This window comes from Malus domestica, chromosome 15, assembly GCF_042453785.1.
Source record: "Malus domestica chromosome 15, GDT2T_hap1".
In the NCBI taxonomy this organism is placed as follows: Eukaryota; Viridiplantae; Streptophyta; class Magnoliopsida; order Rosales; family Rosaceae; genus Malus; species Malus domestica.
The window spans coordinates 4620849-4637885 of record NC_091675.1 but is presented as its reverse complement, the minus strand read 5'-3'; the positions used below and the strand labels follow the sequence as shown (position 1 = coordinate 4637885).

At 38.8% G+C, this 17037-nt stretch overlaps 3 protein-coding genes across 4 annotated transcripts; all 3 read left to right on the top strand.

Moving 5' to 3' along the window:
• LOC103400128 (uncharacterized) lies at window positions 1–3160 on the top strand. Its single transcript, XM_029093857.2, has 2 exons — window positions 1–2080; window positions 2832–3160. The coding sequence occupies exon 1, from the start codon at window positions 96–98 to the stop codon at window positions 1641–1643; it is 1548 nt and encodes a 515-aa protein (XP_028949690.1). The 5' UTR covers window positions 1–95; the 3' UTR covers window positions 1644–2080; window positions 2832–3160.
• Window positions 3161–3712: 552 nt separating this feature from the next.
• On the top strand, window positions 3713–7683 carry LOC103424654 (putative nucleobase-ascorbate transporter 10). The gene is made up of 14 exons (XM_017329407.3): window positions 3713–4241; window positions 4360–4457; window positions 4826–5002; window positions 5091–5191; window positions 5327–5402; window positions 5494–5553; window positions 5639–5823; window positions 5932–6028; window positions 6176–6262; window positions 6338–6396; window positions 6563–6654; window positions 6868–6945; window positions 7025–7173; window positions 7298–7683. Exons 1-14 carry the CDS (start codon window positions 3776–3778, stop codon window positions 7514–7516), a joined length of 1944 nt encoding a protein of 647 aa, XP_017184896.2. The 5' UTR covers window positions 3713–3775; the 3' UTR covers window positions 7517–7683.
• Window positions 7684–14152: 6469 nt separating this feature from the next.
• LOC103455878 (protein SOB FIVE-LIKE 5-like) lies at window positions 14153–15495 on the top strand. Of its 2 annotated transcripts, none has more exons than XM_008395492.4 (4): window positions 14153–14801; window positions 14890–14979; window positions 15070–15145; window positions 15287–15495. In XM_008395492.4, exons 1-4 carry the CDS (start codon window positions 14433–14435, stop codon window positions 15313–15315), a joined length of 564 nt encoding a protein of 187 aa, XP_008393714.1. In that variant the 5' UTR covers window positions 14153–14432; the 3' UTR covers window positions 15316–15495. The 2 variants fall into 2 exon arrangements, with proteins under 2 accessions (XP_008393714.1, XP_008393712.1); XM_008395490.4 differs by having other exon boundaries at window positions 14167–14801; window positions 15276–15495.
• Window positions 15496–17037: the final 1542 nt, after the last annotated feature.

The following is a 17037-nucleotide window of genomic DNA, read 5'->3' as shown; positions in this document are numbered from 1 at the left end:
ACTTTGTCCTTGTCTTTGGGATTGGCTCATTCATTTGAATCATTTCTTTAGTGAACTGTGGAGCGAAAAATCGCCCCATTTCGGAGTATTCAAAAATGGAGGTCACCAAATTCAAGAGGCCCCAATCTTTGCCCGCCAACTACGTCACCATCAACGATCTCAAGGAGCGCTGGCTCAGAGACCAGGAACGAAAACAGAAGGAGGAAGAACGACGGCAAGAGGAGAAGAAACGACAGGAAGAGGAGGAAAAACGACGACAAAAGGAGGAGGAACAACGAGAAGAAAAGCTCAGGCAGCGGAAGCTCCGAGAAGAGGAGGAAAAACGACGACAAGAGGAGAAGGAACGGCGAGGAGAAGAGCTCCGGCAGCGGAAGCTCCGAGAAGAGGAGGAAAAACGACGACAAGAGGAGAAGGACCGGCGAGAAGAAGAGCTCCGGCAGCGGAAGCTCCGAGAAGAGGAGGCGAATCAGAAGAAACAAAAGGCCGTCGTTTGGAAACCCGAAACCGGTTCCAAGCCTAGGTATGGTCGTAATCGGGGACAGTGTCGGCCGGTTAATCGGAGCGTTTCGGGGCGCGAGGGGGCTGAGCTGGAGGGGAAAAAAAGCGAGGAAGAAGAGCCCAAGGATAACGCCATCGTTAAGAGAACAGAAGCGGATGACAAGCCGAAGAATCGCGGTAATCGGCTAGAGTTTCGGCCGGTTAATCGGAGTGTTTCGGAATGTGAGGGTGCTGAGCTGGAGGGAAAAAGAAGCGAGGAAGGAGAACCGAAGGAAAGCGGCGTCGTTTGGAGAACCGGAACCGGTAATAATCCGAGAAATGAGACACAGTTTCGGACGGTGAATCGAAGTGGCCGGGCACCCTTGTTGGAGGGGAAAAGAAGCGTGGAAGAAGAGGCGAAGCAAAATGCCGTAGTCCAAAGAACCCAAACCGCTAACAAGCCGAGGAACCGAAGTGATCGGGGACAGTTTCGGCCGGTTAATAGTGGTGGTCGGGCACCCTCGCTGGAGGGGAAAAGAAGCGAGAAAGAAGAGCTTAAGCAAAACGCTGTTGTTCAGAGAACCGAAGCCGCTAACAAGCCGGGGAACCCAAGTGATCGGGGACAGCTTCGGCCTGTTAATCGGGGTGATCGGGTACCCTCGCTGGAGGGGAAAAGAAGCGAGGAAGAAGAGCCGAAGCAAAATGCCGTCGTTCAGGGAACCAAAATCGATAACAAGCCGAGGGATCGAAGTGAACGGGGACAGTTTCGGCCTGTTAATCGGGGCAATCGGGGCAATCGGGCACCCTCGCTGGATGGGAAAAGAAGCGAGCAAGAAGAGCTGAAGCAAAACGCCCTCGTTCAGAGAACCAAAATCGATAACAAGCGTCATCGGGCACAGTTTCGGCCAGTTAATCGTGGTGTCTCGGAGCGTGAGGGTGCTGAGATGGAGGGGAATGGAAGCGAGGAAGAACAGCCGAAGCAAAACGGCGTCGTTCAGAGAACCGAAACCGATATCAAGCCGAGGAATCGGAGAGATCGGGGGCAGTTTCGGCCGGTTAATCGGGGGGTTTCGGAGCTCGAGGTTGCTGAGCTGGAGGGGAAGAAAAGCGAGCGAGCAACCAGAGGAGAAGAAGAAATGGACGAAGAAGAAGAAGCAGAAGGGTAACAAGAAGTGGAAGAAGAATGCTAGGGAAGATAAGGAGGAGGTGACTGAGAAGGAAGGTGGAGTGGATGCGCATACAGCAAGTGCCGAGAAGGAAAGTGATCGGGCGACTGGAAAGGAAGAACAGGGAGTAGGAATAGAAATTGAAACTGAAATTAGGGCAAAGAGCGTGAATGTGGGTCCGGTGACGGAGATGGTGCCCAAATTTGGGGGTTTATCGGTGGATGGTGAGGCCGGAAAGGGGGATGATCAGCTGAGGAGGTGGACTGGAGCTGATGGCCTCGGTAATGGTGAAATTAGGGGTTATGGTAAGAGAGATGGCCGCTTTGATTTGCAGAGACAGAGAGGTTCTGGGTTTAGGGTTTGGGTTAAGAAAGGTGAGGTTGCTGACGGCAATGGTGGCGGAGTTTAGAGCTTGGAGGGGAGTAATGCTGTTTCTGGTGAGTCAAAATTCACTCTGTGTTTAAGCAATGCCTTTGTTTTATTGTGTGCTATGGATGTTTGCTATTTGATCATTGCCTATTTAACTGAGTTTAGATATAGGGAATGCAAGATTTGAACAACAAAAGGTTTTGGTATGCTGAGAATCATAATGTATCATGAACTAGAGTATTTCGAAGTTACAATGTTGTGGGAAAAGGTAGTTTTCGTGTCTGATAAGATTAGGAACAATAGGGATTGATAGTTTGAGCGAAAGATTTGATGCATAGCAATGATCAAAAGTTAAAAACTTCGTAGGAGAATTACAAATGTTATTAGAAGATTTGACTTGAGGAGAACACGCGGTGTAATATCAGGGTCAGCCGGTATTCTTGTAGGTTACCAGAAGGGAAGTATAGGCGCTGCTGGACACGGTTGATGGTTTTGTTGTTATTTCGTTTCTTGATTCAAATTTCTCTTCAATTAATACTGGAAGTCAGAAATATGAGTTGATCTGCACGCAACCAGCTATCGATGATTACAGGAATTTACGAACGTTAAACTAGGATTTAAAAGGTTGAAATTATTGACAACCCACCGAAGTTGTGGAATGTAAAATAGTTTGATTCATCATTTCCACGAGGAGTTTAGCAGACAATATTTCATGCGTACCATTTCCTCTTTATGAACCTACTTTACCCGAAGGCAACATTGTTTCGTTTAGAATTGCAGCTTTAAGAGTAAATTTTCTTTTTCATGATTGCTCTGCAGGTCCGAGTGGAACATGTTTGAATGCAAGTTCACTGAAGTTGGCTGGGAAGACGAGCTAGAATTATCCAACAAAGAGGGGGCGAAACAGATCTGAACCAGAACTTGTCGCGCTGATGCAGTGGTTTAGTTGATGACTTGTAAATGCACCGGATGACATTCATATTTCGGTTTGTTGATTGATCTAATCATTATTCGGGTACTTTTACTTGATTATTGATCATGATTTCGGGTGGAACTAATCGTGATCTCGGCATTTGAATTTCATGTCTGAAGAGATGGTGATGTTCTGTTATCAAAATGTGTTGGTATTTTCATGACTTTCATTAAAATCTCCATGTCTTCTAAGCTCTCTCCCCTCCCTCTGATTCTTGTGTATCCGATCATTTTTAAGATACACAATCATGCTATGATTTCCGCTTTAATCATCATAAATCAGGAATTATTTTCGATTTTCTAGGAAACTGAGGTCCGTAATTAGTACGGAAGTGATTTCCGCACACCAAGTGTCCTCTTGCACACTCTAATTGAGGTTGAAAAATAGAGCAAGTGTGAGCGGAAATCATTTCCTAGTTAATATTCAATGAAAGTATCTTATTATTACTTAGAATCATTTCAATAAAATGACCTGTCCAAACCTTTGAAGCAAATTTTATTCAATTTTTCCACTAAAACAAAATCGTTTTTCAGTTTTGAAATCATCAAGTTTAAGACCATGTACTTTATGAAAAAAATCTGAATTTTTGTTCGACCAAATACTAATTACCACATAAGATTTCAAATTTTCAATTATTATTGGTTAATTAAAATTTGTAACGGTCGACTTACTGGTTATATTCCCGCGCAATAAAAGGGTGTGCCACTTATCTCTCTTCCTACTTCCTAGCACTCTAGCCTCTCTTTGGTTCTCCACCCTCCTCCGTTAACCCCTTCAACTAGCAAAAAACATGGCCCAAAACGGGGGCGGTGGTAACAATAACAACGGTAATGGTGGTGGTACTAATAACAGCAACAGTGGTGGGGGAAACAACAACAATAATAATGGTTGCGCCCGTGGTGGAGGTAACAACAGCAACAATGGTGGTTTCCGTGGCGGTGGCAACAACAATAACAATAATGGTGGTGGTAATGGCGGCGGTGGTAACAATAATAACAATAATAGTGGTGGCCGTGGTGGCGGTAACAATACCAATAACGGTGGTGGTAGCGACGGCGGTTGTAACAATAACAACAATAATGGTGGTGGCCGTGGTGGCGGTAACAATACCAATAATGGCAACGGAGGGAACAACAACAACAACAACAACAACAGTAATGGTGGTGGCAACAAGGAGGCAGAGGAGTTGCAGCCTCACCCAGTGAAAGAGCAGCTACCCGGTGTTCAGTATTGTGTCAACAGCCCTCCGCCGTGGCGTCAGTATACTAATCCTCGCTTATTACTATAATTACAATCTTGATTACTTGGTTTTCGGAATAATTATTAGCCAAGTTCTTCAAATTCTGAATCTTCAAACTTTGATGGTTTTTGCAGCGGAAGCTGTGATGCTGGGTTTCCAGCACTATCTGTTGACTCTTGGTATTACTGTCTTCATCCCAACCATGTTTGTTACTCAAATGGGCGGAGGCGATGTAAGGATTTCATTACTAAGTTTCACTTTCTTTTTCTCGGTCATGTTTTCGTGATCGATGTAGTCTGGCAAGTGGCAATGGACCGGACATCCGTTCTTTGTTGTTGATACAATTCCGACAGGAAAGTGATATCCAGACATCCCTTTCTCCTATGCACACCACAATTTATTTCTGACCTTCGGAATGAAGAGACATAAATAGCAGAAGTATGCAGAAGGAGGAAAAGGGTGTACAGAAATCATTTCTTTTCCGACCATATCGGTCACACCGATACTTCAACAAAGAATTGACTTCACAGATAATTTCTGTTCTCGATACTCCCATTTATTAGATTCGTCGACTCATTCATTCCTTTTTCCTCCCCACAGATTGAGAAGGCCAGAGTGGTGCAAACCATGCTGTTTGTTTCGGGGTTGAACACATTGTTGCAATCTCTGTTTGGGACCAGGCTTCCCACAGTGGTGGTGGGTTCCTACACATATATAATCCCCACAACTTCAATAATCCTAGCCAATAGATATAAGGCATTCACAGATCCTCATGAGGTCAGGCTTCAAATTAATAATTTTGGTTTTTGAAATATTAATTTCCTATCTCAATTTCTTGACTTGGCCTTCTTGATGAACTTTTCAGAGGTTTTCGGAGACAATGAGAGGTATACAAGGCGCTCTAATCATCACTTCCTGTTTTCAGATGATTGTGGGTTTCCTGGGGTTGTGGAGAAACGTTGTAAGGTTAGTCGTTCTGAACTGGAATGTTTTCGATTTTTTGGTTTTGGATTCATTCATGAACTTCTCAAACTAGTGGTACTGTAGATGTTTGATAATTTGAATTTCTTGTGACCCAAGTTTCTTGACTTACTGATTTAGGTTTCTTAGCCCTCTTTCTGTTGTCCCATTCATAACTTTTGCCGGACTCGGGATCTACAATCTTGGTTTCCCTCTGGTACAAAGCTCTTAATCCTCCATTATTTGCTCATATATGATGTTTATTAGTTTTAAACCATCTGGTAAAAAAAGCTCTATTCTCCTTCTAGTTGGCGAGGTGTGTTGAACTTGGGCTTCCAGAGTTGGTCATCATGGTTTTCATCTCACAGGCAAGTTTTCGATACCACAAGTATACGAAATCATAAGACAAGTCTTTTTCCTGGAGGTTTCTCATTCAAGTCTTACGCATTGCAGTTTCCTTCTCGTTTCATACATACAAAGAAGCAAATCTGCCACAGATTTTCCGTGCTGTTCTCTGTTGCAATTGTATGGCTGTTTGCGCAAATTCTAACCTCAAGTGGAGTGTATAACAACACACCAACAAGTACTCAGATTAGTTGCCGCACTGATCGTTCTGGCCTCATTGGTGCAGCTCCCTGGTGAGCATTTGTAATGCAAACTGCAATTATCGACCAGTAATTCCTTTCCTTTGTTGAACATTTTGAAAACAATACATCTTGTCTTTTTTTTGTTGTTATGATATGCAGGATATATATTCCGTATCCATTTCAATGGGGGAGCCCCACTTTTAATGCTGGAGAAGTTTTTGCAATGATAGCTGCTTCTTTTGTTTCGATCTTTGAGGTTCACATCGATCTCTTGTAGCTCAAATTATATGTAATAGTTAGCTAACTGCAATGAATCAGTAGAGAAATCTGCCTTTTCAAAGCCTATCACAAATATTATTTACCAAATATGTTTATAATGATAATTTACCTTCAATGCCTGCAGTCCTCTGGTACATTTTTTGCTACAGCAAGATACGGAAGTGCCACGCCCGTACCTCCTTCTGTCACAGGCCGTGGCGTTGGCTGGCTGGTACGACATCTTTAGCTGTTGTTTTTTAGTTTAGAATTTCGACCCTCATTGATTCTAGGCGCTTTTGAATTTCAGGGTGTAGGAGTGCTACTTAATGGGATGTTTGGTTCTCCAACTGGCACTACTGCATCAGTGTAATGAGCTGAATCCTCGTATTAGTTCGTGTGAAAAATTCGATCAAATTTATCCTTTCAGACTTTATGTCTTTACGAATGTGTAAAAATGCAGCAAGATCCTACCCTTATGATTCTTACTTCACCGAACTTATCTCCTCATTACCGCTCGTTATTTTCTGCTTAGGGAAAACGCTGGTCTATTAGCATTGACAAGAGTTGGAAGTCGAAGAGTCATCCAAATATCAGCTGGTTTCATGATTTTCTTCTCTATATTTGGTATGCTGCCAATCACACGGCATAACCGTGCGATTTTATTCTTCATCAGTATCCCACCAGAAAAACTCCTTTGGAACATGTCGTATGAATCTCCCTCCTGACGTGATACGCAAGGGAAGAAACAGACAATTGTTTCATACAACATGTTGCATGGAAGCTCCTTTTGTATGCTAAATGTTTCTCTTGTTGCCTAATGGTGCTCTTTTGAATCAGGAAAATTTGGAGCACTTTTCGCTTCTATTCCAACACCGATCATAGCAGCTCTTTCTTGTGTCTTATTTGGCTACGTTGGTAAGTCTTTCTGTTCTTTAAACATCTGATTTTTCCAATGTCAGATTCCAGTGCCTTAACATTTCAAAGTCACTTGCAGCTTCTGCAGGCCTTAGTTTTCTCCAATTTTGTAACCTCAACAGCTTCAGAACGAAATTCGTACTAGGCTTCTCTTTCTTCATGGGAATTTCGGTACCACAATACTTCCGAGAGTACAGGTCCGACCATACTCAAAGCGGGCCTAGATGGGTGAGGATTTCAATTTTAGTAACCACGGTTCTAGTTTTGTGAGTTCGGTCACTGTACTTGATTTCGTTGGAATCAAGTCCAACTGCTAACTTCCGCCTTATTTTTTCGGTTCATTTACTTTCAGTTAGAGGACATGGTGAATGTGATCTTCATGTCCCACACAACGGTAGCTGCTCTTGTTGCCCTAATCTTAGATTGTTCTCTGTCCCGTGACAACGATGCAGCTCGAAAAGACAGCAGTTTAAACTGGTGGGAGAAGTTCGGTTTATATGGTTCAGATGTTAGGAACGATGAGTTCTACAAACTGCCCTGTAGATTGGACAAGTTCTTCCCATCCTTTTGAGTCCATAAAACTATTGCCTCAAATAAAAGCCAAGTGCAAAATGCATTCAAATATCGAGAGAATCTCTATGTAGGACGTCCATAGAGCCAAACAGTTGACATGACTGCTTAGTTTTGTAATCAAAATTTTGGACTCGATTATTTACTTTTGATATATAGCAGTTTTTGGTACTATTTCAAACTCTACATTAAATAAGGAAATAGAAATTGTGTGTACTTTGGTTAGTGAAAGCAACTTATATGAAATAGATTCACCGTAATTGTGGTATTCCGGTTCAATAATACATTGTCATAAAATAAACATACTTACAACAATGCATTATTGGACCGAGACGCCAACGGTGAACTCCTTCCAATCCTTCTCTTTGGGTAGCAGTTTCATGTCATGGTTGTGGCAGGACAATTGACAATTTGATAACACAATACTTGCTGAGCTGGTGTATATATCTGATGGCAGAACTTGCAAGTTGTAAAGGTTGTTAGGATTGATGATTTGGGGGCCAAATAGTATGTTAGGTCAATGAAGGGTCTTTTCTAGGGCTTTTTTGTTGGGTTTGGCTTTGGGGTATTTTTCCTTCTTCTGAGTTTACACGTTCGAAATTTGGTGAAAACCAAATTAAGGTCTAGTTGTTAAGAGAATATGTCTGTCGCCATTTGACTTGATTGGCGGCACTGGTTATAATTTATACAAAGAGATAGTATACTAACATAAAATCATCCAATTCATTTTCTAACTAAGATTCTCCTCCATGTATACGTTGGTTATCGTATACAAAATCCTCTAGAAACTAAGATCTGCCGTATTGGTTTCTATTTAAATCTTGAGTGTTCTTGTCTATTTCTTTGACTGTTTGTGATTTGTCTTAGGAGTGTGCAAAACTTTGACAAACAATATGCGTAAGGTCAGGCTTCATTTTATCCACAAGGCTTATTCGCATATCCCTTTTGCACATTGGATGTGGAGGCGAATAGAATCTGGAAGATCGCATATTTATATGCATTTAAACAATCTTTAATCCTTCATCATAACCATAACCAACATGTTTACAAAATTTTCCTCAATTTATAAACATTACCGATACAAATATCAATATTATCAACACAACTCCCCATCGTTTAACGAAGGGAAAATGTCCTCCACATAAAATTTCTAGTTAGCTCTTGTTGAACCGGCGTATGTCTCCTTTTGTTGTGTATATCTTTCTCACCACATGACAGACCAAATTTTGTAAGGCCATCTTCAACCGAAGGGTCCAGAGGGCCGAAAATAACCCGAAAACCGTCTCCAATCGAGGGTTAGGCCAAATGGCTCGTGGGCCCCACGGAATCTAAAAGGGGCAAAGGGCCAACCGGCTGGCCCAAAGGAGCCGCCAGCCAGCCCCTGGTCGGGCTGGATTTAGCAGTATTTATATCTTTTCTGTCGAATATCCGACAATATTTCCCTCTTTACTGTCGGATATAACCGACAATATTGTTATTTTTTTTTGGGGCCAAATTTAAAAAAAATATCCCCTTTTTTTCCTATAAATACCTAAGTCATTTCTCACATAATTTTCACCATTTTTAAATTTAAGTGGTTGTAGTTTTTAAATTTAAATAATAAATTATGTTTGGTCATATAGCCCTCGGTTGGAGACGGTTTTTTGTGACAGGGCTAAAACGAGCCCTATGACCTTTGGTTGGAGATGAAGACAAATATGTTCATGTACTATACATTAAAATATTAATATCTTGAAGGATCAGAGGGTTGAAGATGGTGTAAAGAGAGAGAGAGAGAGAGAGGTCCCACTTTAACCTCTTTGAAGAGTAGTACTCGTTTGCTGTTGGTAGCTGTTATCCACATAACACATGATTGCGCAATTTGGGCGACTGTTTTTTGAACGTGACTTATGGAATGAATGACAAATCAAACTCTGATATGAAAGAGAAAAAACACAAAGCATATCAAATCAAAACCGTCGAACCGTTTCATATGTGCAAGGGTTTGAAATGGATCTTGTTCGGATTTACTCATTTATGTCTGTGTCGTGTCCATTGGTAAATTAATAGCTCATACTTCTCAAAAAATTGAATGTTATCATTTTATTCAATAATATTAGTTGAACTGTGTCGATTGGTTTATCGTGTACACGTTGAATCTTATATTCATATAAATTTCGAGTCGCATAAGCTCTCCGACACTTCCACTCATGCAAAGACGAGAAGGATTTGTTTGAAACTTGCAATGAGTTGTGTGATGTGTGTCCCTTCTGGTGCCCAGAAACAATAAATTCATGGTCCCTTGAAACGTAGTTTTTGTTTTCTTGAAATAATTTGCAAAATATGGCTCTCGGTGGCATTATTCATCAGCCTGAGTTGTGATCCCATGTGGCCTCATACGTGGGATGTGACAAGTATATTCTTGGTCACAAGCTAATTAAGCTACACACATTTATATATGGCTCCAAATAAATGCCGTCTATCTAATTCTAGACTACATCCCCCACAAGAAATTAAGGGAAAAACTTAATAAAAAAAAAAGATTTATTTTTTGGTGAATCAAATGGACATTGCATTCATAATCTGGTCACAAAGACGTAAGTGCGATTTTGATGCGAAAGATATTAGAAAAATTAATCAACAACATTTAGAATACAAGATCTTCGTTAAGCCACAACGACAGTCACAAAAAGGCAATACAAATTTGTGTGGCTAAAAATCCTCAAATTCCAATCACTTCTTTCACTCATTAGCAAGCCAAATTAAATTAGTGGGGGCAGAGACGTACAAATACATCAAGAGATGAAGCCATTATTATTCACTCTTTGAATTTGGTCAAAAAGGCCAAGAAATGGGCGGTTTGTTACCATCCTTCTCCAGAAAGACAAAATCCAATAGAAAGGGAGGTTTGACTTTCATTTTCTTGAGCCAGACTTTGGGATTGTTATGTTTAGGCCTTGAAAGTGAGAGAAAGTGAACTTGTCTTTTAGGAGGGAAGGGAGAGCCTTCTAGGTGTTTGATTATACACAAGCGCACGCACACATTGTAGAGTCATTTTCCGTTTTTGTATGACTCATTTCATATCGTATTTCAACTATCTAACTATTCATCTTTTAGGTTTGTAAAACTCATTCCACATCGTATTTTGACGATTCAACTGTTCATCTTTAATTTAGGTTTCCCTTTAAAGATAATCTCTACAAAAAAAATCACTGAAATTTGAAACTACTTTAGGTCTTCCATTCCACACACATATACTGTGGGTGTAGGCCGGTGGTGCGATATTTATACAACTCACAGTGGGTTTTGCTATAGCTAAACTAGTACTAGCAACTGGCATTGTTTGACATTTTCATATATTTGTAGGGGACCATGTTAATTGGCAAAAGCTCAAGCTGCAGGGCAAGAGAGCCCATACCATTCCTCTCTAGTTTCATTAGATATTCCACCAAGGAGCTAACAAAACTAGGGTTTGGTTCCGTTGATATTTAGCCAGCAAAATTAGATATTTCACCAACAAATCTTTGGTTCACGTGAGGATATATATGCATTGACGACTTGTCTCGCATCCAAAAATTTGAAAACTTTAAAGGGGCTTATTATTATTAGGAATTGGTCTACTCCTCTCACTGCTGTTTGTGGCAAGACTTTGAGAGTCTCGCTCTATGCCTGGGTTTGAGTTTCCATAGCCACTTGTTGGGGCTAAATCTACTCTTTAACACTCACAACATGTTATGGGACTATTTGCAAAGTTCAAAAACTTCGCAAGAACTTATTAGAAATTGGGTTACCCCCTTATCACTTTCAACAAATAAAACTTTTGTGTTCTCCCTCAATGCCTTGGTTTGAGTCTCCATAGGCTCTCGTTAGGGCTAAACTTACTATTCAACGCCCGAGCACACTGTTGGGACTCAAGCATCGGCCTGTACGCATATCCATTTTCGAACAGAAAATAAACAATGAATTAATGTAATCAATCTTATTCACACACCTAACCAGAAGTACTAAAAAAGTAGTGAGATGTGTCACCCGAAATATACTCAAGAAAGTACATGGAAATTTTTGAGGAGGAAACGAATGGCACTGGACCCTATAAAGCAAGGGGGGGAGGAAAAGCCAAAAAACCAAATTGATCATCGACTGTGTTTTCGTACATAAATTGTGGAGGATGAATTAAGTAAGGTCCACAAGCAATAAAAAGGGCATGTGCTCATCAAGTTAGAAATTTGGATCCTTCTAAATAGTCACATTTCAAATCATTGATTCATGTCACATTCACATTGTCACCACATTTGATTTTCCATCGGAGATATATGGAATTAACTTCACATGATCCCATTTAATGAGTGTTGTCAACTTTCTTTCGACTGTTCAACCCTTTATTCGATCAAAGACGTTAGAAATTCTAATGTTTGATTTTTTATGTAAAGAAATTCTAATGTCTGACTATCCAGACCAAGTTACTTATACAATTTTATGCACAAAATAACAACCGTCTATTTTGACTCGAACCAACCTCACGTTGGTCATATACCTAATCAAGTGTGTTGTCATATACGTCTAACAGACACAAGAGCTTCTCCTTTATTATTCGATCATTTCTTTATAATTTTGGCACTTTTCACATACAAAAGGGGTGAGAATTGTAGAGTTTCAAAGGGTGTCATTTAGCCCTTCTTCTATCTTGTAAAAACCTCCTAACTTGGGTCAAATTAAAACTCACATTTCGAATTTTTACAGCAGAAAAACAAACGTTCACAAATGATGATCTCAACTAAAGTTAATCCAAAAGATTCAGCACAAATATGTGTGACATATTATTGATTTTTCTGTTTTGTTCTTGCATTATTTTTCAACCAGAAAAAAAAGTGTTGGCCAATGGGAATTATTATATCCCAGCAGGGCCCCAACAAGATACATAATGGATGTATTCGACCAGATTTTCTACCTTCTAATGAAAAAAGGGTTCTGTCGTCAAGCAAATTCAGCAAATATTCAATTCTGCTTCTTCCCAAACTGATTAGTTATTTGGGTTTTTTTTATTTATATAAATTATTGTTATTAAATCATGGAGAATTATTGTCAAGCACCAATGTCTTGTTTAGTGTGGATGTCTTTGAAGACTTGGGTCCTCAAATCAAATCAAATGTAGGTCAAAAACCAAACGAATCAAGGATATTTTTGTTATACATGTACATTAACCAAGGTCGGTTGTATGAATTTTAAAACACCACTGCGCTCGATTTTGCATTAAGTCTTTCGTTAACTCTAAATACTCCATGTTTTTTTCTTCTTAAAGTCTCTTTTCAAGTCTTCCAAAGTCTTCCTCTATCCGTTTTGCTCTGAACTTCTGTGTCATATTTTCTAACAAGAGCATCACAAAATTTTTATATGTAGTGAACTCTAAACCAACATGGGCGCAGCAGGAAATTTTTTTAATTTCAATTTCCTCTCTCTTGCTAGATTCTCTAGCAAAAACCATCTATGGACAAGTCAGTTATATGTCTTTTCACTCCTGCTCTACAATATTTGGGGCATCTAAATAAAAATGAGTTGAATAATTTACCAAATTCAAGGTATTTTGAAGAAAAAATAAAAAAATATATTAAATATAGGGGTGTGATATCCACACATCCCTTTTTACTTCTCTCACACCCTTTCAATTTTCGACCGTCGGATCGGATGAATTGAAGAAGATCAAAGAACATAAATTAATAAGGGTGTGGGAGAAGTAAAAAAGAGTGTGTGGATAATACATCCCTAAATATATACAAGAAATTCTTTTATTTATTTATTTATTCATTCATTCATTTTTTAAGCCATAAATAAATATGAGTGTTTGAGAGAAAGAGTGTACATATTTGATGTATACAATCTTGTTTATTTATGCAATAGGTAAAATAAGAACACATTTATTCTCTAAACCCTTACGCCTTTAACATATCTTGAATCTTATGAGTTATTCAACTCAAATCAATCATGGACACAATGAGCCCTTGGAGTCTTGGATATCAAAACAGGGTAACAAACAATCCATGGCACCAAACAATTTTTTGAGTTATCCAATTTAATGTAGTCTAGGTTCGTTTCGAAGTGCTAATCCTTACAAATGCAAATTAATCATGGAAAAACACTTGAAGTACTTCATGAAATGTGTTTCTTGTAGAAAACACTTAAAGTACTTTTGGAACCTCAAAATAAATTTTCACCAAAAATACTTTTAGTTATTTTAAAAGCATTTCCAAACAAGCATTTGACACCAAATGAGCTATTAGAGTCTTGGACAACAAGGTAAAAATAATGAAATACGATATTAAATAAGTGGTCACCATCTAATTTACTTTAATTATTTGTTCAACTCTTCAACTTCATAGAGTAGTGGTTAGGAAGGAAGGTTTAGGCAATTGGGGAAAAAAGGCAAAAACACAAGTAAATAGCGAGAAATGTTATAGATCTCTCTTTTGATCAAAAAAGTAGAAACAAGCTGTTTATTGCTAAAATTGTATGCAAAATTATAACCACATCCCTCATCACAACACTTTACCAATTGACATTGTTTCCTCTCTTCCTCTCCCTCCCCCACACACACTCACAACCAACTGGCAAATTTGATTCACCCACAAAGAGATAAAATAACAAGGCCAAAAGATAAGAACAAGGACACATGCAGTCTAGGATTTGAATGTGATTTGTTTGGTTTTTTTCCTCCCTCCCTCCCTCTCAACTGTGTTTATATAAACAACCACAACCACAATAACAGCGACAGTAACAGAAAAGAAAAGAAAAGAAAAGAAAGGGAGATTGCCAGAGCAGCAGCTAATTGTACTACTGCAAAATACACACTTTCTTCGTTTTTTGGAGCCTCAATAACAGCACCCTGTTAGAAATACCGCTCGAAGTTAAGTGTGAAAGTCCGTTTTGGGCTGAGGAGAGTGGAGATGAATATATCACCATCACAATACAATAGTGGATGTGAATCTGGATGGACAAGTTACTTGGATCAGTCCTCTTATCTTTCTCAAAGTCAGTTCCAAAAACCTGGGGGTTTTGCTGATTATGTGGAGACAAAAGAAGAAGAAGAAGAAGAAGAAGAGGAAGAGGATCTTTCAATGGTTTCTGATGCTTCTTCTGGACCTCCACATTACCACGATTTTGACGAAGACTGCGTGTACGAAGACGGATCTTCTTTTTCGGTTTCGTGGGGTTCCAAATTGGGAAAGAAAAGCAAGAAGAAGAGCAAAGGAAATGGCAGCAGAGAGCTCCACCTTGATGACACCGCTAGCTCCCCAGTCCTCAACTATTCCAAGGCAAAAATTAATAGCAACATGTTTGCATAAATGTATATATTTGTTTTTCGGGTCGATGTATTTACATAAATGTGCTCTTATTTTACAGAAGAAGTTGAGTACTAATTTCTCAAAAGATGAATCTTCAATGCAGAATGTATTGGGTTACTCTGAGGGTTTTTCTGCAACACACAAGAAGGTTCTTTCTTTGCACTTTTTCGTAATTCCGGTTTTTTGTTATCTGCTTCTGTTCTTTAAAGAATGTGGTGCAAATGTTGATTTCTTTCAGGGAAAATCTGCATTGCTGCAGCACTTTGGTTTCTTGAAGTCATCTCTACCCAAAAGTCCAGCTTCACAAAAACCAGGTAAAGCCAAAAACCGATAATTTTGCTTACCATTTCAAATATATTTCTTCCGCATTACTCCCTTCTTCTTTTCCCTCGTTTCTGCCCGTATTTCTCTTAGATCTCTAACCACAAACTAAAAACGAAATAGTTATCAAACAGGTGATTTGCAAGGTGAAAGTTGGGAGTGATATATATAATGACAGGAATGAAGTATCTCATTTCATCTGCTGCAGTTGGGGAGAGAAGAGATCGGGAAACAAACAATGTAAAAGCTAAAACGCAATTAGATTTAGATCCCGTGGGATCTTGTTCCTTGCTTTTTTGCTACCTTTCTTTCCAATAAATTACATTTTATTTCTTCTTGTCAACGCAGTGGGAAACAACGTAAGGAACATAAAAAAAAATATTAGTAAATTATCGCCCTATTGATCTCTCATTTCTCCCACGTATTCATTTTACATGCATTAAGTTCAGCTGCCGCCTAGATTAGACAAAAAAATAAATAAATGCATATTAAGGAACGAAAAATACTTACTTCTTTCTGTCCTATAAAATTTTACAGTGTAAGTCACTTCAGTATGTGTGTCAGCCGATAATTTATAAAATAAAGAAGAATGACTAGTTAACTCTACATAACCGACCAACATTTCTAAAAGGACGTGATGTGTTAAAATAGTGTATAATATTAAGAATAAGTGACCTATAAAGTGTTTGCTTCTCAATAATCCCATAGTTTTAGGTTAAATAAGGGTGTAGGGAATAAAGCTAAGTATAGAAAGAGTTGTGGTCCACTCAAGACCAAAGAGTGAACCTGCACTTTCCATTTATAAACAGATGAGATGAGATGACCATTTGCACCCACACACTATGATTAAGCATTTCAAACCAAAAAAAAAGCCAAAGCCAAAGCCAGAGGAGCAATAATGGTTCAACTTTATTCTTCTACTCCAGCTTGCCAGCCTAGCTCACAACAACTTTTAGGTGGGTGAATTTGGAGAGAATCTCTCATGCGTCCAATACATAATATCAGTAACATCTCTTTCATTTTTTATTGATAAAAACTAACTACTAATAGAAGAGAGAGAAAAAAATTAATAAGAGATAGCTATCTGATATCTTGGATGCATGAGAGATTTCTCTCGTAAAATTTGGCAATGCAATTTTCAAGCCAACAAAGATCTAAGAAAAAAGATAATTTGTCGATGAAATGGAACCAAAAGGTAAGCTTCATTTGCAACCAAAAGGGGCACCCCACCACATTGTGATAGCTACCCTCTAATCTTATGATACTCATTAGAAAATATTGGTGCAACTATTGAATTTGTTTTGGCAGATTTTTCCCTTGACAATTATTTTATTGAAAGGTTGCCATCCTCAAATTTAGTAGTCCACATCTTGGGAAGGGATTTTGATCTAATTTTTACTGAAAATTTTAAAAGTCAATACTGCTTCGCTTCCTATTTAATCAGTCATTCTTTCTTTAGTTTTACTTCTTCGATTCTCATTTTCATTATGAAATGTTAAACAATGATTTGAACTGTCTGTTTTCTAGGTCACTCTAAAGTTCAACTTTAAAAAATCCACCAAATATGAATTGTCTAATCATCTAAAAATTCCACCAAATATTAATCGGTCAATTCTCTCTTTAGTTTTACTTTCTTGATTCTCATTTTTATCCTGAAATGTTATACGATGATTCGAATTGTTTATTTTATAGGTCACCCTTTAAAGGTCAAAATCCACCGATAATGAATTGTCTAATCATCTAAAAACTATCCATAAATAAGTGAACCATGTTATTCAATTGAAGATGAAACCTAATTGAATGGTTACATGATTTTAATTTGATTGATTTTTTGCATAATGAACTTGAAAAGCCTATTGTTTTGACCGTCGTGCAACATTACAAA

What these genes read in the sequence shown, in the direction of transcription:
- LOC103424654 (XM_017329407.3), top strand. Translation starts at nt 3,776, where the DNA reads ATGGCCCAAAACGGGGGCGGTGGTAACAATAACAACGGTAATGGTGGT. An exon ending in CTCATTGGTGCAGCTCCCTG is followed by an intron (nt 5,824 to 5,931) that starts GTGAGCATTTGT and finishes TATGATATGCAG; the next exon opens with GATATATATTCCGTATCCAT. An exon ending in CTCAAAGCGGGCCTAGATGG is followed by an intron (nt 7,174 to 7,297) that starts GTGAGGATTTCA and finishes ATTTACTTTCAG; the next exon opens with TTAGAGGACATGGTGAATGT.
- LOC103400128 (XM_029093857.2), top strand. Translation starts at nt 96, where the DNA reads ATGGAGGTCACCAAATTCAAGAGGCCCCAATCTTTGCCCGCCAACTAC.
- LOC103455878 (XM_008395490.4), top strand. Translation starts at nt 14,433, where the DNA reads ATGAATATATCACCATCACAATACAATAGTGGATGTGAATCTGGATGG. An exon ending in TTTCTGCAACACACAAGAAG is followed by an intron (nt 14,980 to 15,069) that starts GTTCTTTCTTTG and finishes GATTTCTTTCAG; the next exon opens with GGAAAATCTGCATTGCTGCA. An exon ending in TCCAGCTTCACAAAAACCAG is followed by an intron (nt 15,146 to 15,275) that starts GTAAAGCCAAAA and finishes AAAACGAAATAG; the next exon opens with TTATCAAACAGGTGATTTGC.